This window comes from Mus caroli, chromosome 6 (genome assembly GCF_900094665.2).
Source record: "Mus caroli chromosome 6, CAROLI_EIJ_v1.1, whole genome shotgun sequence".
In the NCBI taxonomy this organism is placed as follows: domain Eukaryota; kingdom Metazoa; phylum Chordata; class Mammalia; order Rodentia; family Muridae; genus Mus; species Mus caroli.
The window spans coordinates 32,951,561-32,976,283 of NC_034575.1; the positions used below are offsets into that span (position 1 = coordinate 32,951,561).

Here is a 24,723-nt window from a genome sequence, read left to right on the forward strand (position 1 = left end):
AGGCCAGCCTGGTCTACATAGTGAGTTCCAGGACAGCCAGGGCTACACAGAGAAACCTTGTCTAGAAAAACCAAAAAAAAAAAAAAAAAAAAAAATGTGTGTGTGTGTGTACAGGCATGTACACATATCTGCATGTATGTAGAAGCCAGAAGACAACCTCAACTGTCATTCTCTGACACCTCATGCCTTGTTTTTTAAGACCAGGTCTCAATGGCCTGCTGTTCACCAAGGAGGCTAGATTGGCTAACTAGCATACCCTAAGGATCCATTTGTCGCTCTCTCCCCAGGTCTGGGATCGTAAGCCCTGCTCCCCTGCCCCCGAACCCCGCAACAAGAGCTGAGGACCAAAACCAGGACCTTGTGCTTGCTAGGCAAACATTCTATGGCTGAGACAACTCCTCATTATCTGTCTTGATTTTTAAATTTTTTAAATTAATTAACTAATTTATTTTGAGATAAGATTTTCTGTGTAGTCTTCATTCTCCTGGAACTTGCTCTGTAAACCAGGCTGCCCTCAAACTCAGAGATCTGTCTACCACTGCCTTCGGAGTGCGTGAGCCCCATGTGTGTCTGGCTATTTTAAAAGCATGGGTTTGAGGGGTTCTCACACTTGTAAGGCAACTGACCGGCTTTCTCAGGTTTTTTTGTTTTTTTGTTTGTTTGGGTTTTTTGTTTGTTTGTTTTTTGAAGACAGGATTTCTTTGTGTAACAGATCCCTGGCTGTCCTGGAACTTGCTCTGCAGACCAGGCTGGCCTCAAACTCAAACGGACCGCCTGCCCCTGCCTCCCAAGTGCTGGGATTAAAGGGGTGTGTCACCATCACCTCCCGGGTTTTGGTGTATTTTTGTTTAATAATTTTTGCTGTGTGTTGTAAGTGTAAGTGTGGGCACACGTGCCACAGCACACGAGTTTTAGGCAGAGGACAACTTGTAGAGCTGTTCTCTCTTATCACCTTCCTGGGACAGAACCTTTCTTCTTTCTCCTGTTATGTGGTATACCCCAGGCTAGATGGCCACCAGCTTCTAGTGGGTGGGCTATCTCATCTGGCTTCTTCATGACTTCCAGGGAGCAAACTCAGGTTGTCAGTGCTTTCGTGTGCTAAGCCATCTCCCTGATCTCCTTTACTGTTTTAGATAGTGATGAGCTACTAAGAGCATGGGCTGACCTCTGAACTGTGTTTTTCCAAGGGACACACCTACAGATCAATCACGTCATTGTTATGTCCCTGAGTGACTAAATCTTCCCAGAATCTCTAGCACTAAGCAGCTTGGTGTACCTTAGGCTGAGGCCCCTCTGCTCAAGTTCTGGATCCCATCAGATAGAGGACAGCCACCGACTTACATTTCAATTCGGGGATCACAATAGGCCCGCTCGATATACTCCATGTCCTGGAAGTCCATCCAAGTGGGCAATATGAACAGCTGCCACCGGTAGGGCAGATGGAAGTGGTTCTTGTTGCAGTTGCCTACAGGGATAAGAAGGGTTTTACGGTCAATGCTGGGGTTTCTAACCAATTCAAGTTCACTGTTCAAGTTCACTACTGGCTTCCTGTCAAGACCACCCCATCTCACCTGCCAGGTGTTTCCCCATCACCCCTTTGATCATTCTGGCCTCTGCTTGCATAGTGTGCCATTTACTCTGGGTCCCACAGAAACCCATTAGAAAATCAAATCTGGGTTGGAGAGATAGCTTAGCTGGCTGCTCTTCCAGACAGCCTGGGTTCGATTCCCAGTACCCCACATGGCAGCTTACAACCACCTGTAGCTCCAGTTCCAGACGATCTACACCTTTTTCTGGCCAAGACAAGGCGCTCTCTAGGATAGACAGGTCCTTGTCTTTCTTTGAAGCCTTGGCCTAAGAGCCATCTCTTCCAGAATGAATCCCAATAACCACTCTCACTCCATTATGACCTGACTGGTATCTTTTAGTTCCTCAAGCTGGTATCTGATACCCAATTTGGACTAGATGTCATGTTTTTGCTTATTTTAAGCAGTATTCCTGTTTGTGGATACTCTGATGCTCACTTTAATTATAGATTAATATCGAAGAAAGGTGTGTCATTGTTAAGCTAATGCCCCCAGCACATGTGACAAAAGATACTAGATTGGACACTTGCTGAGTAAGGAACTATTTATTATCATCCCAGCGAGAACACAGAGATACAGACACTAACCTCTCAAGTTCTCAATGCTGGCTTTAAATCATATATATATTTTTTTAATTTCATACCTGTGTGCTGTATTTCCATCATCCTTCTCCCTCCAGGCCCTCCTGGACCATCTTGAATTCATGATCTCTTTTTCTTCAATTATTATTGCTGTCATATACGTATGTGTCTAGTTGATATACATATGAGTAAATATATAAATATAATGGATTTTTTTAAAACTGATTTAAAATTCTTAGGTGCATGTGCGTGTGCCTGCATGAGTTTATCTACACCATGCGAATGGAGGCGCCCATGGAGGCTAGGAGGCGGCATCGGATGCCCTAGAACTGGAGTCACGGTGGTTATGAGCAGCCCCGTGGGCGTCAGAAACTTCATCTAGACCTCTATATGAGCAGTCAGTGCTCAACTTCTGAACCATCTCGCCTGCTCCTTAAATGGCTGCGAAACTGTTTAAAAATACATGGCTACTTTACAATAAAAAGGCATCACAGAGGAGCTCACAGAAGGGTGATTTATAATATTTAAAAAGACATTAATGGAGGAGGGCGGGGAGGACGGGGAGGATGGGGAGGAAAAAGGCTTTTCTGGAGGTAGAAGAGTCATTTTCTTCAGTGGTGTGGCCATTGATAAGCTGCCTGTGCCCCTGTAAAGAGCCCTACACTTGAGCTTATGCGAGCCATCTTGATTAAACACAGTGGGTCATTACCAAAAATAAAAAGGACATACCTTTTGGAGGGCTTGTTGGAAGTGGGGGGGAAGGGAGGGGAGGGAAGGAAAGAAACGAGAGGGGGTAATAGGTGTGTTTATGAAAATAAAAAGTGCATTATGGGGCTGGAGAGATGGCTCAGCAGTTAAGAGCACTGTCTGCTCTTCCAGGGTCCTGAGTTCAATTCCCAGCAACCACATGGTGGCTTACAACCATCTGTGATGGGGTCCAATGCCCTCTTCTGGTGTGTCTGAAGAGAGTGACATTATACTCACATACATAAAATAAATAAATGATTTTTTAAAAAAAATTGCATTATATATACATAATTATATAGTATATATATATATATATATGATATTATAAAAGTTTTTTTTTAAAAAGACTCAAGAGACAGCAAGAGGAAAGAGGGAGTATAGGAGGAAGGATCAGAAAAATAGCTGAGCTACAATGGAAAAGTCTTCTCTAAAAATCAAACAGATTTATTTACCCTATGATCCAATTCATTAGATCACTCAAAAGCAACAGCACAGTCTCCAGCAAGTGCTGGCGTGTGCCATGCTCACAGCAGCAGTACCCACAGTGGCTAAAGGCATCCTACGGAGATTGTAACTTACCCTGTTGACAGCCCCTATACAGATGATCCAGACAGATTTCCTTCGGGCCATGATCATCCATCCTAGGAGATACAGGATTTACGATGTAGTCTAGGGAATCTGCAAAACAAAAGAGGATGTGTGTATGCCAGAAGTGAGAACCCTGGCCTCCACATTCATGTGCCTCCCTGGATTCGGGGTGCTCCGGAGAGCCTGCTCAGCCCCGCTGTTTTATGAATCATGGACACCAGGGCACCGGAGACTTCTGGGTATGAAATGATTACAGTTCTCAGATAGGGCATTCAGTGCCCTGGTATTGTTTGTCTTTCCCTATGCACTCAAGCCCTGGGAGTCCCCTAGGCGACTTACACTCAGCAGGGTCTGACATCATCATCATCCTCGAGGGCTCACTGGCTGGGCTCATAGAGGCATGGGCAGAGTTCTTGCCAGGACTCCCAGAGGCTGCAACTCTGTGGCTTGTGGAAGAAGACAGAGGTGACGGAGGCAGCCTGTTGCTGCCCTGTACAGCGGTAGTGGTCTCCCCAGGCATAGCCAGGACATGGCTTCTCAGACTCTGAACTCCAGAATAGACTGCTTCTTTTCCTCCAGTGACTGCTGATTTTATGCCAAAACCAGTGGGACTACTTTTAGAGACATTAGGCGTTTCATCCATAATTTGACTAAAGCCATTTGGGCCATTATGGGTAGATGTACCTGGCCACGCTGGGTTTTCTCCATATTTACTATGCAGGAATGCCGTGTCTTGGCCACTGTCAGTGATTCTGCCAGCGGCCTGGGGATCCTGGGTCTTAGCCACACTCTTCTGATGGTTGCTAGGTAGTATCATTTCTTCCAGACCGTTGTCTGTGGCCCTTTTACCTAGAATTCCTGAGACTGTTGCTTCTTCCATTGTTACCCCATCAATATAACTATTTAAAAACGGGACGCGATCAATGTCCTCGTTCGTGCCCTTGACCTCGACGTGGTGTCCAGAAGGCATGCCCATTTTCATGGCCCCGGCTTCATTTCTTTGTGCTGCATCGAGAGGAAAGCCAGCCGCAGAGGTTCGGCTTGAGGACGAATCAGAACAATCCCTAGAAAACAAGCCATCTGGATCCCCATCCTCCGAAAAAAACTCCTGGCTTGCTCTCATCTGACCGGGTCCTCGGACACCAGCGGCCTTAGGTGAGACGGAGGAAAGCTGTGCCCGGTCCTGAGTCCCCAGGTACTTGAACTTCTGGGTGACATCTGCAGACACATCCTCCAGGGAATCCTTACAGCCGGTGACATCTGGGCTAGGGGGACCAGATCCCAGAGGTGAGACCGTTGAGAGAAACTCTTGACTGTTGTGATGGAAGCGGTCTCTGCTTTTGCTTCTGTCTCTGTGCGCCCCGCCTCTGCGATGTGGGTGGGGAGCTGGAAAGAGAAACCCAGAGAGAAAATTCAAGCTCAGGTTAGTTCCTACCTCCATGTTCTCTCTGCTTATCCAGCCCTGTAGCTGAGCTCTATCATAGGAGTTTCCTAAGTGGTGGCTGTGAATCTTAGGATGAAGCTGCAACCCGGCAGAGTCCATAACAGCAGCCTGTGGGTGGCTAAGACAAGGGAGGACCCCAAAGCTCCTCTGGCCTCTCCTGGAATTCAGTGAGCCCTCCAGTCCCCAAGACCCCAGGTGGGGTGTCTCCAGACTCTAGTTCTGAGTTAACGTTCATTACTACAGTGAATGACAGCTGAAATGTAGAGAAACAAGTCCACGACTCATGGAGATGTCACGCATTATGATCTGGGTTCCGGAGCAGGCACTTCTAACACTGAAACCAAATGGTAAATGGATGCAGGTTCAAGCTAAGACTTCATCTAAGCCACAAACTCTCCAGGCTTCTTCCTCTAGCTCCCTTAGCGCCTCTTGAGGCTAGGCTGTTGCTATCTATGTACTGTAATGGTCTAGTTGTCTCAAGACGGGAAATTCTCACAGATGCCAGCTTTTGTTGTGCAAAACCTTAATCCTTAATTTGAAACTATTGTTTGAATAAAGATGCTTACAGCTTGGCTGAAGAGAGGTAGGCAGGGTTTAGCTTCCCAGGCTTGGCGTCTGAGTAGAGACTGAGAGGAGAGAGGAGAGAAGGGAGAGGAAAGAGGAGAGAAGAGAGAAGAGAGAAGAGAGAAGAGAGAAGAGAGAGAAGGAAGAAGGTACCATGGGGTAGGTGGATCATGAGCACATGGCCTCGAGGGATGGCCTGATGGAGCAGAGGCAGCCCAGGTGAAACATGGCAAGTGATAGTTCAGGATTATTGACAGGGAAATAGACGAAATAGCACAGAGGGTTGATATCTGCCCAGCTCTCGTGCTTTAAAGGATTATTATAAATATAAAGGCTTTGTATTTGGAAACTAAATGACTTAAGGTGGGGTAGAAACACCCAATTAATATTTACCACAAGTGCCTAATATTATGAAAAGCTGAAATTGAAGGCAGACGGGGTGGATCATGCCTATAATCCCAGTGCTTAGGATGCTAAGACAGGAGTCCAGCCTTGGCTACACAGCAAGTTCTAGGCTAGCCTGCCCTACATTATATATACTGAAGGGAGAGAAAAATCTGGAGATGCTGATAAAGCAGCATCTTTTCTCTAGAAAAGTCTAGGAAGCAGAGAAGACAGGAGTGACCCAGTGTGTGAAGTCTGGCGTGGTACCTACGTACGTAGGTGATGTCTGCTGTGGAAAGGCATTTGAAAGCTGGGGGTGGAGGTGCAGTAGTGTCTGTTTGCTTATGAGGAACATGTGTGTATTATCCTGGTAGAGGAAAGGGGACAACAGTATTGTGGCAAAAGCAAGGCTCCCCTGTGGAGGGCTTTTGGGGCTGCTTCTAGGAATTTGGCAGGAATTTGATATCAGGCTGGGACAATGAAGTAGGCTCAAGGCAAATACAGCAGAGGAATGTATTGTATTCCTTGTACCTGGACCATCCTGATATCATAGCAACCATGGGACTTTGTTTAGTGCCTTGATTTTTGCCCTGCTTGTTCCTTGACTACTTTGTCTACGCCTTAAGGACTGACCATATTCTTTGTATGTACCCAGAATGATATAAAGGCAGACTGGAGAAAAGTAAACTCGCCTTCAGTCTCAGAACTGGCTGGGGTCATGCTACAGTGTTGTCTAATTGTCTTTTTTTTTTTTTTTTTTTTAATCCTCGCTCCCAATCTGGAGAACCTGTTGACTGCCTGAGATAGCTTCGTTACTCCCCCGTCATGACGTCTAACTACATAGCTTAACTAGAAGTGACAATGATATACAGCTCTCTCCCACACGCTGTGAAGAGCTCACAAACCCACCTCTACAGTCACTCTCTGTTCAGGGCACTGTGGTGTGGAAGCTGCATTCCTGTGCTCGGTTCACAAGCAGGGCTTTTGATTTCATCTTCCCAGTACTGTTTGGTCTTCCAAGCATGAGTTAAAGCTGCTTAGGACTTACAACACTCCTTCCCTTACCCTACGAGAGGTTAATGAGTGATAAACCCGCCATTGTTCATAGTTTCTCTGTGAGGAATAATGATGACAGATTCTGGGGCAAAGTCTTCTGTAGACTATGCACCCTTCTCTGAGCACCAGGAGACGTAGCTTTTCATGGCTTCACTGCAGATCCTAGAGTCAGAGATTCTACTCCCTTCATAAACTTGGCCTCTACTACGTCCACTAGACAAGAGGAGCCAGTGAGATGGCTCAGTGGACCAAAGTGCCTGCCACCAAGCCTGAATGACTTGGGGTTAGTCTGGGGAAAGAGAGCTCCTGGAAGTTGGCCTCTGACCTCCACACATATGGCTGTATATACACACACACAAAATAATAAGTAATACAGTCGTGCTAGCCAGTCCTATTATGTCAACTTGACACAAGCTAGAGTTTCCTGAGGCTAGCCTCTGTCTCCAAAGTGTTGGAATTAACTGATGCACACATGCACACATGTCCCACTCCCAAGCAAACTTTTTTTTTTTTGAGACAGGATTTCTCTCTGTAGCCCTGGATGTCCTCCATAGAACAAGCTGGTGTCCATCTCAGAGATCTACCTGCCTCTGCCTCCTGAGTGCTGGTATGTTATATAAAAGTGTGTGCCAGCACCACCAGACTATAATAAGCTCTTTTAAAATGAGGGGATAGAGCCACTTGTAAAACTGCATACACATCATTATTTCAATTGTATTAAAGTGGCGCATGCAGATAGTGAAGTTGAGATTTTACAGGCAGATTTCTTGCAGTTTTTCTTCTGTTTGTGTTTGCTGGCTTGCTTGTTTTTTGAGATGAGATTTCTCTGTATAGCCCTAGCTGTCCCAGAGCTCACTCTGTAGATCAGGCTGGCTTCGAACTCAGAAATCCTCCTGCCTCTGCCTCCTGAGTGCTGGGATGAAAGGTGTGCATCACTATGCCCCACTGTGGTTTCTGTATATTTGCAAATTCACACAGTTAAAAGGGAAAGGGCATACCTCTCATGCCAGGGAGGTTCCTCCGAGTGTGTTTGTTGTTGCAGATATCCTGGATGTTCTGGACCACGTCAGAACTCAGTCCATGCTCCCTCATGATGGCCAACACCTTCCTGTCCATCAGGTTATGAGACCTGAGACAATTGAGGTAACTGCAGTTGCCCCGGGTGAAGTGCTCACAGATGTGGAGTCTCTCGCAGGGCTGCGGCTGCCCGCAGATCTGTTTGCGGCCCTCTCCTTTGTAACTCTTGCATATCTAAAGAAGAAAGAACGGTGAGGTAAGAACACATGGATCTGGCTGCCACACCACCAGTTAAGGGATGCATAGGCTCCCTCCCCACCCCCCCAAAAAAAACCAGGAGAGCCATGGGGAAACAATGCACGCAACACCCAAGGCTGATGAGATGGATTCAACTGGTGACTTATTTGGGGACAGAAGAGTCGGAAGAATTAACAGACAATATCACGTATGATGGTGCATACCTGTAACCCAGTGTTCAGGAGGCCGAGGCAAAGAGGATCACAAATTCAAGTGCAGAAACCTTGCATTTAAAAGAAAGGAAACTTAAAGGAGAAAAAATAGTGATGAATTTGATAATTCCTGGAAGAATCAAACTCGCATGGCAAGCTGTACACAGGGCATCATGAGGGAGCCCCAAAGAGGAGGTCTCATCTGGATCTTAACTTACTCCAGCGTTGAAAGGGGAAAAAAAAGTGTGTGTGTTATTTGCAACTTTGGGATTTTGTCATTTGTCTCTGATAGCCAGAACAAATAGCCTGTTCAAATGATTTTGTATGTGAGGGGTGGGAGAGAGGGAAGAAGTAGGGTGATGAACTCTTAAAAAACAGATGTATTTATTTATTTATTTATTTATTTATTTATTTATTTTGTTTACAGCGTTCTGCCTGCATGTGTGGCTGAAGGCCAGAAGAGGGCACCATATCACCGTATAGATGACTATGAGTGGTTGCTGGGACTTGAACTCAGGACCTCTTAACCTTTGAGTCATCTCTCCAGCCTTCCTTGACCTCTGAAGATGTCCACCTGCCTCTGCCTCCCAGGAACTGGGATAAAGGTGTGCACACTCCTCCCCACTTGGTTTTTGTTTGTTAGCCGGAATGAAAGGTGCACACCACTGTGCTGCTCAGCCTTGCTTTCAGGTTTTGGACACGAGGACTCATGTAGCACAGACTAGATTTCAACTCATAATCCTCCTTCCCTGACCTCTCAAGTGCTGGGATTGCAGGCACACACCACCATAACCAACTCAGTAAGGAAAGCCTTACCCACTATCTAGACTCCCTTTGTGGGGGTCAAATAGCAGATTCATAACAGCAGCAAAAGTACAGTTATGATGGAGCAATGAAATAATTTGATGGTTGGGGTCACCCACAACACAAGGAACTGCATTAAAGGGGCACATTGTTAGGAAGGTTCCAGTGTTTTATTTATTTATTTATTTATTTATTTATTTATTTATTTAATGTAAGCACACTGTAGCTTCTTCAGACACCCCAGAAGAGGGCATCAGATCTCATTACAGATGGTTGTGAGCCACCACGTGGTTGCTGGGATTTGAACTCGGGACCTTTAGAAGAGCAGTCAGTGCTCTTAACCGCTGAGCCATCTCTCCAGCCCCCTGGGTTACAGTGTTCTAAACAAACACATCTGCACACATAGCTCTACAGAGCTGGAGTAAAGGCAGGGATGGTGCAATCAGACCTCTTGGCTACAGGGCTAACAGAGGCTGCTTTAAAGGTCAAGGCCCTAGAAGCAGCCGGGTAACCTCCCGGTCCCAGTGACCTTCTAGTTTCTGTTTCCTTTTTGACAGCAGAAGGAAAATATTTGCTCTGTCTGCCTGCCTAACATCTGTTGGGAGGCGGAGTGACAAAGTACAAGACTGTATTGTGCAAAGTAAGGAGTCTGAGGCAGGTGTCTGAGCCACTCGATGGAGAAAATGATTAGTCATTAGCCTGACCTTGCAGGCAGCTGAAAGATGAAGGTGTTTAGTTCAATAGGCTGTATGAACTGGGAATGAGTCTGGATGCAGAGACAAAGGCTGACTCCAGGAATAGCGACAGAGCCTCTAGAACCAGACTCCAGCGCATAACTGCTACCGAATCTAATTCTAGACCACAGTTCTTAAAGGGAGGTATCTGAACCATGAGCATCACCTGGACACAGAGGAATCCAGGAGCTGGCTTGTAACACAGGCCCTGGGTTCAATTCCCAGTAGCAGGTACACTAAGCATAATAGTACGTGTCTACTACTATGAGCCCTCAAGAAGTGGAGAAAGTATGTCTGTTTGAGGCTAGCCTGGGCTACATAGGGTGCTCGTGTCTCTAATAAAACAAAGAGCAGGTGAGGTGGGGTATACCTTTAACTCCAACTAGGAAGGCAGAGGCAGGTGGATCACTGTGTGTTCAAGCTACACAACAATCTGCCTTCAGAGCTCAGTGGACACCTCAAAAATCACCTGTTGTGCCAGAGTTTTTAAATGCCCCCAAATGGTCAATCCTCAAGAAATCTCCATTGGCTAGCTTGTCTTATCTAACAGAACTCCAACCTTCTTGGCAGCTTCATATCTCTTCTACCCTTCCATCTCTTCCTGTATTGCTCTGCCTCCCTGTCTGTCTTCTGCCCCTTTCGGCGTTGCTCCTGCTCAGTCTCCCATTCTGTGTGAGACTGCTAATGACTTTGTATTGTGGGTACACTCAGGGATTCTCCACTCAAGGGCTTTTCTCGGGTCATACGTGGTCCTTTGAGCAACATCAACTGACTCTCCACTCTATAAGCCTATGCAAATAAGACTTCATTATCTTCCATCATCTGTCTTTTCTCTAGTAATAGAAGTCCTTGACAGGCAGCCACTCTGCCAGCAACTACATTTCTCAGCCCCACTTTCAACTAATATGACCATGTGATTAGCACTGGCCAATGAGATGTGAGCAGATGTGCTACACACAGTGTCCAGTTTTCAAAAGGGTAAACTGCTTGGCTTCAACTTCCCTTCTACAATCCCACTGACTAAAAAGTGGTGACAGAAATCCCTGTACTAAGAGATGAAAGCCACATTCCGAAGACAACAGGGCTCGTAACTCACTAACATGAGTCTTGCAAAAAGGTGTTGGACCCTCTTCCCAACCCTGCGGCATATCTGCCTGCCCGCATCCACACAGGACCCAGAGGCACCGTACTTCTGTAACAATCCACAGTAAACAATTTAGGCTCTTCTGGCCAGTCAGTCTCTGTTGCAACTACTCACCTGACCCCTGGACGGGGAAACAGAAACAGAAAATCTGTAAACTCACCTGCACGGCTGTGTTCCATTAGACTTTTATTTCTAGACTGGTGGTAGCCTAGGTTTGGCTTCTGGGCTGCAGCCTACTGGTCCTTGATGAGGCTATCAAGGAGTAAAAAGCTTAAAGTATATTTTCTTTATCACTGAATTTACGGTAGGAGTCTCTGGCGCAGTGACACAACCTGTGCCTGCATCTTTCAGGCATCTCTCCAGCTTCAATTCCAAGGCTACCCTGATGTTAAGCCTCAGTCAGTCCAGCTACCGCCATGTCTTCAAGCCATCTTTGTTCACAGTGGAATCCCTGGCAGCCAAGTGGAGGAGGCATGTGGACCCAAATTCTTCTCTCATTTGTTCAGACAGGGTCTCACCAGGTAGCCTTGGCTAGCCTGGAACTTGTTACGTAGACAAGGCTAGCCTCAAACTCATATAGATCTGCCTGCCTCTGCCTCCCAAGAGTGCTGGGTTTAAAGGTGTGCAGCAGCATGTCTGGCTTGCACATAATACTCTTGCCTGGTGTTTAAAGTGAGAATCAGGACCTACCTCAGGCATGAAGAAAGGGTCGCTTTGGACCAGGAGGACCGCCAGCTCCTCTTGGTTAAGCCCGGAGAGCTCATGATTCTTCAGGACCTGGAAGTTCTGTTCTGAGAGAACATCGTGAGAATATTTGCAGAGGTTCCTGGAAGGACAGAGGACAACTGTCAATGTTTGCACGTCACAGCGGAAATGAGAAAGAAGACAGCCATATTCACACGACATGGGGGTAGAAAGAGGGCCCGGGAGAGGGACGGCAGGCATCTTGAGTTCTAAGCAAAGGGGGAGAAGAAACGAGGACACAGAAGGCATTATTGGGAAGAAGAAAGGGTTTACTGAGTTGGAGAGATGGCCCTGTGGTTAAGAGCACCGACTGCTCTTCCAGAGGTCCTGAGTTCAATTCCCAGCAACCACAGGGTGGCTCACAACCATCTATAATGGGATCTGATGCCCTCTTCTGGTGTGTCTGAAGAGAGCAATAGAGTACTCACATACATAAAATAAATAAATCTTTTAAAAAGGGGGAGGGTACCAAGAGGGTGCAGGGGAGTAGGGAAGGGCCTTGGGAGAAGGGAACAAACCGGCAGGGCATGGAGATGTGAAAACATCATACTGAAATCCATCATTCCATACGCCAGCCTAAAAGACTGAGTTCAACTTCAGTGGTAGACCACCTGCTTAGCATGTGTGAAGTAGATTAAAAAGGAAAAGTTCATTCAACTTTCACTCAGCAAAGATCAATGCTGTATCCTTTGGTAATTAACACAGACTAATCAATCCTACAGAAAGAATACAATTTTATGAGGTCAACTGGCCCAGCCAGATGACATCCTGGTTAAAGGCAAATGTTTGCCAACAAACCCAATGACCTCAGTTTGATTGCACATACACAAATATATATACTTTAAACAACAAACAACAACGGGGTCTCACTATACAGATAAAATCAACCAGCCTGGAATCTGCCATGAAGACCAGGCTGGTTTCAAACTCATGGTGATCTGCATGCCTCTGTGTCCAAGTTAAAAAAAGAAAAAGAAGCCGGGCAGTGGTGGCGCTTGCCTTTAAACCCAGCACTCCGGAGGCAGAGGCAGGCAGATGTCTGAGTTCGAGGCCACCCTGGTCTACAAAGTGAGTTCCAGGACAACCAGGGCATCATAGAGAAACCCTGTCTCAAAAAGTCACACACACACAAGAAAGAAAAGAAAGAAAGAAAGAAAGAAAGAAAGAAAGAAAGAAAGAAAGAAAGAAAAAGAAAGAAAGGGAGGGAGGAAGGAATTACAGACCACAGCCCTGTTGGGCACTAGCTGAGTCCTTGAATCCAGCCAGCCCTCCCAGGCACTTTATTTTGCTTCAAGGAAAGGTGACGGTGGGTGACGACCTTCATCCTCATCATTTTCCCAGTCAGGCCCTTTCCATACTTTCCTCAGCGCTCGCTAACCTTGGCTTCCAGGGTTCCTGGTGCTCTGTGATAAGGCTGACCTCGACTAGGCTAACATTTGGCCTTTGGCTCTGTGGTTTCAGATAACTGCTCCCACCAGTCTCCACCACTGAGAGCCCTCAGCATCTGGGCTCAACCTTATCACCCCCTCCCTGAGTCCACGGGAGAGGATCTGAAGAGACTGTGGAAGCAGAAAAAGCTTTAGAAGGTAATCCCTCCTGGTCTCAGCCCAAAGTAGGAACTTCCCCTGTGCCCTCCATCCTGTGACAGCTCGCCAGATGTGTAGGAAGTTTCCTTTACCTTGCCCCTCACAGCACCTCACTCCACTGTCCCCAGAGTCATTGCCATTAAGGTTCTTGTTACAGATCTGGAAATGACCCAACTGAAGCACCTGCCAAGGGCCAGCAAGGTGGCTCAGTGGATAAAAGCCATCTGCTCACATACTCCCACAAACAGGCAGGTTCCAACCCCTGACTGAGAGATTGACAACTCTTAGTCAAAAAGAGTAGGGGTCCTTTTGGGTCTAGCCCAGACAACCTGACCACAGAGCTACACTAATGGGGCTCCCTCTACCTGGAAGCCCACTTGAGGCATGAACATCTAAAAGAAGAGTCAGGTTGAGCTGGCTGCTGTCTGTGAAGCTGTCCTTCTGATGGCTCTAGTTTTACTTTCATTTCTCATCTCCATCATGAGGCAAACAAACTTCTACCTCCCTGATTTCCAGACTTCACCTCAACCCCAGCTTGTGTCTGGTACGGCTGTCTAGTCTGGATGTAGTTGGTGCTCCATCCCTAGCAGGTCCTACTGTTTCCCTATGGGCTCCAGGGGTCCCCTCAGCTGCTTCTTACAGGATTTTATCTTGGCCCTCATTTCAGCACACTCATCAGCCACCAAGGCGGGGCAGTTTGCACTTGCTGTCTGAAGAAAAACAGAAACCAACAAACCAACGGTCTATCACTTGTTTCCTAACCCGGATTAGCAATTACAATGACCCTGATATGGGCAACTGAGGGCCAATAACTGAAAGGTAAACGGTGACTGGTGACGTAGATAGGAGGAAGACCAGATCGGTTAAGTCAAACCTCAAAAACAAGAGAGAGGCGAGGGTGGGGTGGGGGTGGGGGGAGAAACCTGTCTAATCTGCAAAACTGAAAACATGTAGATTAGAAACTTACAAATGAAAAACGTAGGGATGTCAGAAGCCATTGTTCCTAACTACTAACTGCAAAACTGGATGTGGAATAAAAGCAGACGGGGTCTTAAGTAAGGCAAAAACCTACTGTGAGGTTTGCTGGGAGGAGACAGGTGCAGCTCCCCGGTCTAACTAGAGCTAAGGCCGAAGCTTCCTTCCACACTTTCCTCTCACCATTCTCTGCCCTAGCCTAAGAGCCTACCAACACTTAGCTGAAGCCCAGAATTGGGGTCAAAGTCTTCCAGAGCCTCTCAAAGTGTTCCTCTGACCAGAATCCACATGGAAGTCATCAGAGATGCAAGCTCTGGGTCCCATCCCAGACCTGCCAGCTGATTCCAGTTTGTACCATGCAAAAGAATCATCTAGATCCAGAGGGTATTTTAGACTACTGACGGCTGGCCCCGAGCCATTTCTCAGAGAGTTTTGTCTGAAGGTAGGGGGCAGGAAGGGTCAGACACTAAAACTAGTCCTGGTTCCCTCCCCAACAGGAGACAATAAATAGCTCCTTCAGAGAGGGTTGATTAAAACTTCAGGTGCCCCCAGCTCCCATCCTGACTAAAAAGGAGCCTGCATACAAGCCTGCATGAATCGCCCAGACAGTGCAAACATTTGCAGAAACACAGCAAGGAAACAGCTCCCATCATAGGAAATGATAACTTTGAAAAGGAAGTAAAGATGGCCGAGAAAGAGGCAGGAGTGTGTGTCAGGCCTCAAGCCTAACAGTAAGTCATTAAGTCATCCTACTCATTCTACCCACAGAACAAAAGGTTGCGTTAACCCACGCAGTCCATGAGCTCCCCAGCTGAGGAGCATGGCCTAAAACATTCCAGCCTGGAAAGTGGTTCTTACTGCAGGCCACAGCATCAGCTGAGGAGTGCTTAGAAATGCCTGACTCCAGCCACATCTGCTGTGAGACCCTGAGCCATTCCAATGCATTTTCTGAGGCCAAGACTCAGGTCGTGGGGCTCTTCACATTCAATTCTGGATGAGGCTCCTGAACTGGGTGTTCCCCTCCCAGCTGCCACTGGTCAGTAAACACAGGGCAGCTGCTCAGTAGATCAGAGTAAACAAAAACCTAAGAACCTCTGTCTTTGATGCTAACTATACCAAAATATTCTTTCCTTCTCCCCCTAACTCTCATGTTCCCCCATAAGAGAGAGAGTTGATTTGCACAAAACCAGGAAGGAGTGCGTCATAATATAAGCTAGGTAGAAAAGGGACCAGGATGTGTGAAAGCTATTATCTAGATGTTGGTCTAGAGAATAAAATGTTAGCAATCAAAAACAACCCTAGTAAAGTATTGTTTTAAAAACACATGACTCCAGTTCTCTTTGTACAAATGTGTCCAAGGTTACACTGCCAGGTCATGAGAGGGTAAGGATGGGTCACTAAATTTGCACCACTTAATAGGATAGAGTCCAAAAAAGAACAGATCAGCACAAGCAAGAATGTACAGAGAGGAAAAGAATGGGGTTTAAAAGCTTTGCCCACACCTGCATTACCCACAACACCCCCGGTGCAACGGGAGCTCGGCCCACTGCCACATCATGGCCTGAAGTTTCAGGTAGAAGCAGAACTCGGGAGGTGACACCCGAGTCCCCAGGCCCACTGAAGGTGAGGGTGGAGGGAGGTGAGAGACAGGGTGAGACAAACTGGTACCAACTGGTTCTTGTAGGGGCTTGGAAAAAAATCCCCTCCCCCAGGCCATGTCCATCCTGGAGATGTGGCCCACTTGCCTAATGTGTGAGGACCACGTTCAAACTCCTCTTCCAAAACCAAACAGAACCCTCAAACAAAATCTCCATGCCTAAATCAGAGCCGAACTAAATCTTTAAAAGTTGGGCTGGAGAGGCAGCTCAGCAGGTGACAGTACTTCTTGCTCTCACGGAGGACCCCAATCTGGTTCCTAGCATCCACATCGAGCAGCTCAAAACTACCTGTAACTCCTGTTCAGGGGTATCCAATACCTTCTGGACTCCATGGGCACTTGCATGCATGTGGTGCAATATATATGCAGGCAGATATACACATTGTGTGTTTGTGTGTGTGTGTGTGTGTGTGCGCGCGCGCGCGCGCGCGCGCGCGCGAGAGAGAGAGAGAGAGAGAGAGAGAGAGAGAGAGAGAGAGAGAGAGAGCGTCCCAGCAAAGCTGGGGACTTCCTTCCCTAAGCCTTCATCAGGACTAAGAAAAGGCACAGGGACCAGAGGGAGTAGAGAGCAGGAGGGAGCGGGGCCATTGCCAAGATAGGGAAGGCCTAAGCCAAGCAGTTCCCGGCCGGCCCTGTCACGTGTCTCTCCTCTCCATCCACACCTCCTAACATAAATGACTTTCAAAGTCTAGATAAATATTAAAATAGAAAAGTTAACGAATAAGGGAACTACGTGAGGATTCCATTTTCCTGAGAGGTGCGGTGCAGAAAGTGTGCCCTCAGTAAATATCTGTTGACAGCTGCCTTGAATGCCAAAGGTTTCCTTAAATGTCTCCTGGTTGTGTCATGTTAAAGCAAAAGGTAGCCTGGTGGTGGTGGTGGTGGTGGCGGTGGCCGTGGATCCCTGTGAGTACGAGGTCAGCCCGGTTTAAAAACTGAGTTCCAGGATAGCCAGGACTGTTATTAACACACAGAGAAGCCCTGTCTCGAAAAAGAAAAACAAACAAAAAATACAAAAACAAGCAAACAAAGAAAAGGAAAAAAAAAAAAAGATTTGTAATCATTGTTTATAGGACTTATACTGGCTTCATTTTTGTAGAATATTATCAACACTGAATGTCAAGTTTGACTGAAGTAAAATTAAAAAACATGAAACAAATCTGAAAGAGAACAGATTCCAAAATAATTCTTCTGGCTTGTAAGCTACCTGGTCACCAGGTTGCAGGAAATAGCAAGCATGCCTTTAAGGCGCAGGGACAGTGGTCTACTGAGACCTTCCTTCTCTGCTCCGGGATAAATACAGCCAAACTCAGTCTCACTTGCTCAACTGAAACTCTGAAAACAGCGCCTGAAAGGAGCAGGCTCCAGAGGCCACGCCCCTCACGATGATGCTTCCAGAGGCCACACCCCTCACGATGATGCCTCCAGAGGAAAGGTCCAGAAGAGATAAGTCAGACAGAGAAGCAGGAAGGAGGTCAGAGGCGGACAGAAGACAGGGTAGAAAAACATCAGTGTGAGGCAATCCTTGTTTTGTTTTGTTTTTTTTTGTTTTCTTTCTAGACAGGGTTTCTCTGTGTAGCCTGGCTGTCCTGGAACTCACTCTGTAGACCAGGCTGACCTCGAACTCAGAGAACCGCCTGCCTCTGCCTCCCGCCTCTGCCTCCCAAGTGCTGGGATTAAAGGCGTGGGCCACCACTGCCCAGCGTGAGGCAATTCTTTAGCAGAATTTTTTGACAGAGGCCATGAATGTGCTTACTGATGCAAAATAGTAATACTAATAATGATAATGACAATAATAATAATAATAATAATAAGAAGAAGAAGAAGAAGAAGAAGAAGAAGAAGAAGACAGGCCTAGCTATTTAAAAAGCCATAAAACAAAGACCATTGCAAACAAAAAATCAAATCCCATGAGCTGGGCATAGAGGCTCAGGGGTCTTTAATCCCAGCACTGGGTAGGCAGAGTCAATCAAGCTGATCTCTGACTCTGAGGCTAGCCAATGCTTCGAAGAACACCACTATGTCAGAAAAACCAAAACAAACAACCAAAAGGAATACTATGCTAAAAGGACCAAAAAAGAGTGCTAACAAAATGCATCGAGGGGGCTGGTGAGATGGCTCAGTGGGTAAGAGCACCCGACTGCTCTTCCGAAGGTCCAGAGTTCAAATCCCAGCAACCACATGGTGGCTCACAACCATCCTTAACGAGATCTGGTGCCCTCTTCTGGAGTGTCTGAAGACAGCTACAGTGTACTTACATATAATAAATAAATAAATAAATAAATCTTTAAAAAAAAATGCATCGAGTCCAACAGCGTTCAAAAATAAGTACTTCTGAGTGAATCAGAAAGCCATCCTAAGCTACATCGAGAGTGGCGGCCAGCCTAGGCTACGAGAATCTCCATTCATAACGAAATAAGTAAGTTAATTAATTAAACGAGTAAATAACTAAGTTAAATGAATCAAAAAGCCAGTGGGGTACAGTGTTACATTCCCTTCATCAGCAGCACAAATTTCAAAGAGCTGCTGAGACCACATTGACCAAGACACAAAGCAAGGACTCATCTTAAGCGGAGGGTAAATTGCCCAACGGCTCTGTTTTTTTCCCTTTTAGACAGGATCTCACAGTATAGCCCTGTCTGACCGAGATCTTGCTATGTAGACCAGGCTGGCCTCAAGCTCAGAGCTTTGCTGGGATTAAAGGCATGCGCCATTAGGCCCAGCTCCACAAACACTCTTTAGAAATTTCACACTGTCCTCTCATAAAACTTTTAAGTTTGGACACTCCATTCTTATGATTTCTATAGGGAAGGGTGCGCACAAAGAAACAGAATCAAAATCATGAAAGATCTTGATTTAGTGACAATTCTTTTTCAAGTCTCAATTTTAATGAGCATATGAGCTGTGTATACAAAAGCAAGCTTTATGCCTGGATAAATCAGAATGGCCCCCCTCCGACATTTATGGGGTCTGCAGCAAAGCTGAACATGAAGGTTCGTGTGTAAAGGCCTGTACATAGAACAGCTCTAAGTCAAGGTAAGAATCTGCTGTGTTCTTTCCTACTGTTGTCACAAATACTGGCTCCTAATGAGCAGAACAGTCCGCTAAGAACTTTGAATTCTCAAACTGCTTGGTCTCAGAGTGGAAGGTAGTAGTAGCCCTGGTTCCCAGCTCCAGGCCCCCAGTGTCTTCTCTCCTTCGGCTCTCCCTACACCTGAGCACCTGAGGTAGTGGATGCATCAGACTGAATAAAGCATTCCCTTCCACACACATGTAGAAAGGCCCAGGATGCATATACAGATTCTAAGACTATGGGCTCAAGATACCCAAGCATTGGAGGTGCAGGCTTGGGGAAGGGGGTGGTGCAGGTTTGAAACGGGCATCATTCTTTGGTACCATGTACTTTTTAAAAAGTGGATATGGGTACAACTTGGAAGAGACCAGAACCAAGACCCACGAAACCAGAGCAAGAGAAGCACCACTTTGTATGAAGGAGAACAAAGGAATGAAGAAGAGTCATCCTCTGGAGACCCCGAGAGGCCGATTCCCAGGACCTCCCCAAAGCTGAAATCCACATTAAATGCCTTCTGCAAAAGGCACAGCGTTTGCTGGTAGCCAAGGCACACCCTTCCAAGTACCACGAATAAATTACTTAGAATACCTAATACCATGAAAATGCTATGTAAATATTTGCCCTCCAGGATTGTTTAGAGAACAATGATGCAGTAAGGACCCAAGCCTTTCACCCTCGGAATATTTTCCAGTCAGCAGTTGGTTGAATCCACTGATGCAGAGCTTACAAACACCCTAACCTTGATACCACCTAAGGGTCTGTAGTTCTGAGAGCAGGCAAAAGAATGGGGCTCGCCGGGCGTGGTGGCGCACGCCTTTAATCCCAGCACTTGGGAGGCAGAGGCTGGAGGATTTCTGAGTTCGAGGCCAGCCTGGTCTACAGAGTGAGTTCCAGGACAGCCAAGGCTACACAGAGAAACCCTGTCTCAAAAAACCAAAAAAAAAAAAAAAAAAAAGAATGGGGCTCAAGGATATAACAAATATGCTGTGGCCTCTCGGAGCTCTTCATTTTGTCGCTCTATATCCCCTTCATTCTTTATCTTTTTTTTTTTTCTTCCAAGATAAGGTTTCTCTGTGTAGCCCTGGCTGTCCTGGAACTCACTCTGTAGACCAGGCTAATTCCAAACTCAGAGGTCCACCTACCTCTGCCTCCCAAGGGCGGGCATTAAAGATGTGCACCATCACCACCTGGCTCTATATCCCAAATTTCTTATTTCTTATTGGTGTGCATTAGTGTGTAAAGTACACGCCAAAGCGCGTGTGTAAAAACCAGAGGAAAATTTTGTGAATTTGATTTTCTTCTTCCATCTTTCTGTGGATTCTGGGAAATGAACTCAAGGCACCAGGTTTTTGCAAGACAAGCACTGCCCTCCCCACCCCCATAAGCCTTCCAATAGGCCCCACACCTACCCTAAGTGTCAGCACCCAGTACCATAAAAACAGGAAATAGCCCAGAGAAAACACCCACATTGACAGAAACCATAGTAACACAATGACCTTCCAACGCACCCAACAGAAATTGTGCATCCCTGCAAGCGGAATTGAGTTAACAAAGGCTTCCTGCTACCTCTACAAGCTATGGTGGCCTTCAGCAAAAACTTAAAGACCCCTATGCCAGTTTCATCTGATCAAGATGAGATTTTTGTTGTAGGCTTATTTACTTTTATTTTTATCCACAAGTGGTTTGTCTACTTGTATGCATTTGAACCCCATGGATTCCTGGTGCCCGTGGAGGCCAGAAGACTGTGTCAGATCCCATAAAACTGGAGTTACAAATGGTTTTGAGCTGCCATGTGGATGCTGGAAATAGATCAAGAGCAGAAAGTGCTTTTAACTGCTGAGCCACCTTTCCAGCCCCAAGATAGCATTTACAAGGCTTGGTGTGATGATGTATGACTATAATCCTAGCCCCAAGAGGCTGAAGCAGGGGGATTTTCTTGAGTTTGAAGCAAGCTTGCACTACCTAGCAAGGCTCTTTCTCACAAAACCAAAAGAAAAAAGGAGAACTGTGCGCCTCCCCTGTGCACTATAAACATATGTAACCCTACACACATTGTACACCTATACACACAGACACAACAACAACAATAATGTTAAAATGTCTTTTAAAGGGGAAGGACTTGCGCTTATTCTCGGGAGCTGTGGCGAAGACTCGATTGTCATTATCTTGGGCTTAAGGTGTAATTAGCGTCTGCTTTACTCCTAGGACTTGAATTTCAGGTTTGGAAATATCATGTGAGCAAAGTAAATAACAAGTGTCTCGACTTGAGGACTTGAGTGCCCAAACAAGAACCCCACCCACCCAGGAAAGTGTGTTGTCAACTAAAATGTATAGCCAGAAGCATTCATTACAAAAGGAGAGACAAGAACGCCGAGGCAGGAGAATGTCTATCTATAAATAGAAGCACTACAGGGAAAGTATTTATAAACAAAACTCAAATTCCACTACAACGTGCAAACAGTACATCATTGTGGATATTAGCAGGTTAACTGATCCCATTAGCCAGTGAGGCAAGAGAAAGTTATTAATGCATGACAAATTTTAGTAGACAAAATTCTGTTAAGAGTTGCTAAAGTGGGGCTGGAGGAGATGGCTCAGCAGTTAAGAGCACTGACTGCTCTTCCGAAGGTCCTGAGTTCAGATCCCAGCAACCACATGGCGGCTCACAACCATCTGTAATGGGATCCAATGCCCTCTTCAGGAGTGTCTGAAGACAGCTACAGTGTACTTACATATAATAAATAAATAAATCTTTGGACAGGAGCAAGCAGGTCAGGAGAGAGAAAAGAAAGTGTTTGAAGACAGCTACAGTGTACGTACATATAATAAATAAATAAATAAATAAATAAATCTTTAAAAAAAAAAAAAGGAGCCGGGCGTGGTGGCACACGCCTTTAATCCCAGCACTTGGGAGGCAGAGGCAGGCAGATTTCTGAGTTCGAGGCCAGCCAGGTCTACAAAGTGAGTGCCAGGACAGCCAGGGCTACACAGAGAAACCCTGTCTTGAAAAACCAAAAAAAATAAAAAAATAAAAAAATAAAAAATAAATTAAGAAAAAAAGGAGTTACTAAAGAGAAAATGCTATAACACTTAACTTTTTTTTTTTAAATGTTTTTCTAGACTCCAAGGAGATGGTCCAGCGGTTGAGATCACTGCTTCCCCTGAGGACCCAGGTTCAATTCCCAGCACTCCACAGTGGCTCACAGCTGTTTATGGCTACAGTTGCAAGGGGTCTGTCTGACACTTTCTCCCACCCTCCAAGGATAGCAAGCATGAGGGATGGTGCCCGTGCAGGCAAAATACGCATACACATCAAAAAATAAACCCACTCTGGCCAGGTACAGTCGTACATTTGTTTATTTCTCACACTGTGGAGATAAAGGAAGGGCATCTGTCAGTTTGAGGCCAGCCCTGTCTACAGCAAGTTCCAGACCACTGAAAGCTACCCAATGAGACAAAAAATAAATAAATAATTCTCTGGCGTATATATCTAAACTTAAACTGACAAAATAATCCCTCTATCATATATGTTCTTTGAAAATACAGAAATGTGTGGTTTCAAAGCTGTTAAAATGGTTGTTTCAGACCAGAGAAAAATCATCACAATAACAAAATTCAAGCTAAAAATTCTACACATGTTGTGTGTAACAAACTTAAATGACATTTCTAAAAAGCATATTGGATACATATCAAAGTAATTATGGTTTATGTCTATATATGTCTTATCCTGAAAATGCAAGTTTGATTACTGAGGCAATCGGGAGAATTCGAATACTAAATTAATTGAGAGTAAAATAATGGGGGGCAGGGGAGTTGAGGATGTAGTTGCACTAGTAGAGTGCTTCCTGGTGTGCACGAGGTCCTGGGTTCCATCGGTATCACCCCATAAACCTGGGATGGTTGGTTGTGCCAAGCATGTAATCCCAGCATTTGGGTAGAGATAGGAAGACCAAAATTTCAAGATCATTCCTGGCCTAATGAGAGTTCTAAACCAGCCTGGATTACAAGACCCTACGTCAAGGAAGGGGCGGGGGGAGAGAGACTGAAGAGAGGAAGAGGGTGAGACACACACACACACACACACACACACACACACACACACACACACGGCACGGAGAGGGAGAGGGAGAGGTGATCATTGTACAGTGAGAATAGTGATAAATACTTATTTGTTATGAGATACTGAATACATATGAAGTAAATAATCACTTTAGCATAAAACACTGGAGTTTGGGGACAGAGATGGAGAATACATGACACAGGGCAGACCACATTTTGAAAACTGTTGAACCAAAATCCAAAATGTTGGGTACACGGAGACTCAGCAGTCTCCCCTGTCCACTTTTTAATACGCGGAGAACTGTAGAAAGACACTGAAACTTTCACAACCAAAAGCCAGCACTTACTGAAGAAATTCTCAGAACAGGTCGTAATAGAAAAGAAGAATCACACAGCGCGCTGATAGCCCTGTCGGCTGCGCTCAGTAGTGTTAAGAGTGTTCCTTCCTTTTCTGCCTCAAACCACTTCCCTTCCTTCCTACTCTACTCCCGCCATTTCTTCAGTTGCAGGGTTCTTCTAAGCCCAACTTCCTGTAACTCAGAAAGGCTTGAATTTCAAGCCGTTGCATCATAACATTAAATATTTAAATGAAGGGGCACACGGAAGCATTCTTTCAAATATTTAACACTAAATGAGTTCTTGTTCCAAACAATTAGCAACTTAAAAAAAAAAAAAAAACATTACCCCATCCATTTAAAACACTCCTACTTTGTATGTTTTGATACACACATCCCCGAAGGTGTATCCTGGATGTGAGTGACTGTAGTTTTTTGTTTTTTGTTTTTCTCGTAAATAAATGGATGATTCAAAAACCGTTTGATGATCACGCTGTTTCCAAAACAGAGCAACACTCACAGTTTTTAAGACTCAACGAAGTATAGAAAACACTCTCCACAGAAAGCTGCATGGGCCTGGCAGCACAGACCTGTAATCTCAGCTCTTGCCAGTGAGCGACAGGAGGAACCAAGCTAAGAGCTAACTGCAGGAATTCAAGCCAGCCTGCGCAAGTCAGTGAAACTCTGGCTCCAGTAGCGGAGCACTTGCCTAGGACGCAGGAGGTCCTCAGTCCAGTCTTTCGTACTACTACCACCAACCACAAGGACAAAAGCTTGGAAACACGATAGCCTAGAACCAACCATTCATTACTTCTGCAACACTCAGATGTGAGCCCTGGAAGAGGAAAGGGCAGAGGGATTAGAAATTATATAAACTGGCGGCGTGAAGCCGGGGATACGGTTGGAGAGCTTGTTTGGAGGGTATTTGGCCTATGTGAGCAAGACACTGGTTCCTCAGACCCTGGATGAAGACGCTGGATTCATAGCAGGCCTGCACAGGTTAAGTGTTTGGAAATCATCTCGGTAGATATGACAGGTGAACCCAAGCGAGTGATCCTACTCTTGGAGAATTTTGGAAGACAGCAAAATAATAGGGCTTGATCCAAGCCTTGGAAACGCTTATATAGAAGAAGAAGAAGAAGAAGAAGAAGAAGAAGAAGAAGAAGAAGAAGAAGAAGAAGAAGAAGAAGAAGAAG

General features: G+C 45.8%; 1 protein-coding gene across 1 annotated transcript in view; it reads right to left on the minus strand.

Annotated features, from left to right (window-relative positions):
* The window catches only part of Zc3hav1 (zinc finger CCCH-type containing, antiviral 1), a 48,231-nt gene that overhangs the window by 21,809 nt on the left and 1,699 nt on the right, over positions 1 to 24,723 (minus strand). The window contains exons 2-6 of the mRNA XM_021164844.2: positions 11,789 to 11,924; positions 7,949 to 8,201; positions 3,842 to 4,888; positions 3,494 to 3,592; positions 1,342 to 1,465 (exon numbers count right to left, since the gene is read on the minus strand). Coding sequence (XP_021020503.1) covers positions 1,342 to 1,465; positions 3,494 to 3,592; positions 3,842 to 4,888; positions 7,949 to 8,201; positions 11,789 to 11,924 — 1,659 coding nt within the window. The remainder of the gene's footprint in view (positions 1 to 1,341; positions 1,466 to 3,493; positions 3,593 to 3,841; positions 4,889 to 7,948; positions 8,202 to 11,788; positions 11,925 to 24,723) is intronic.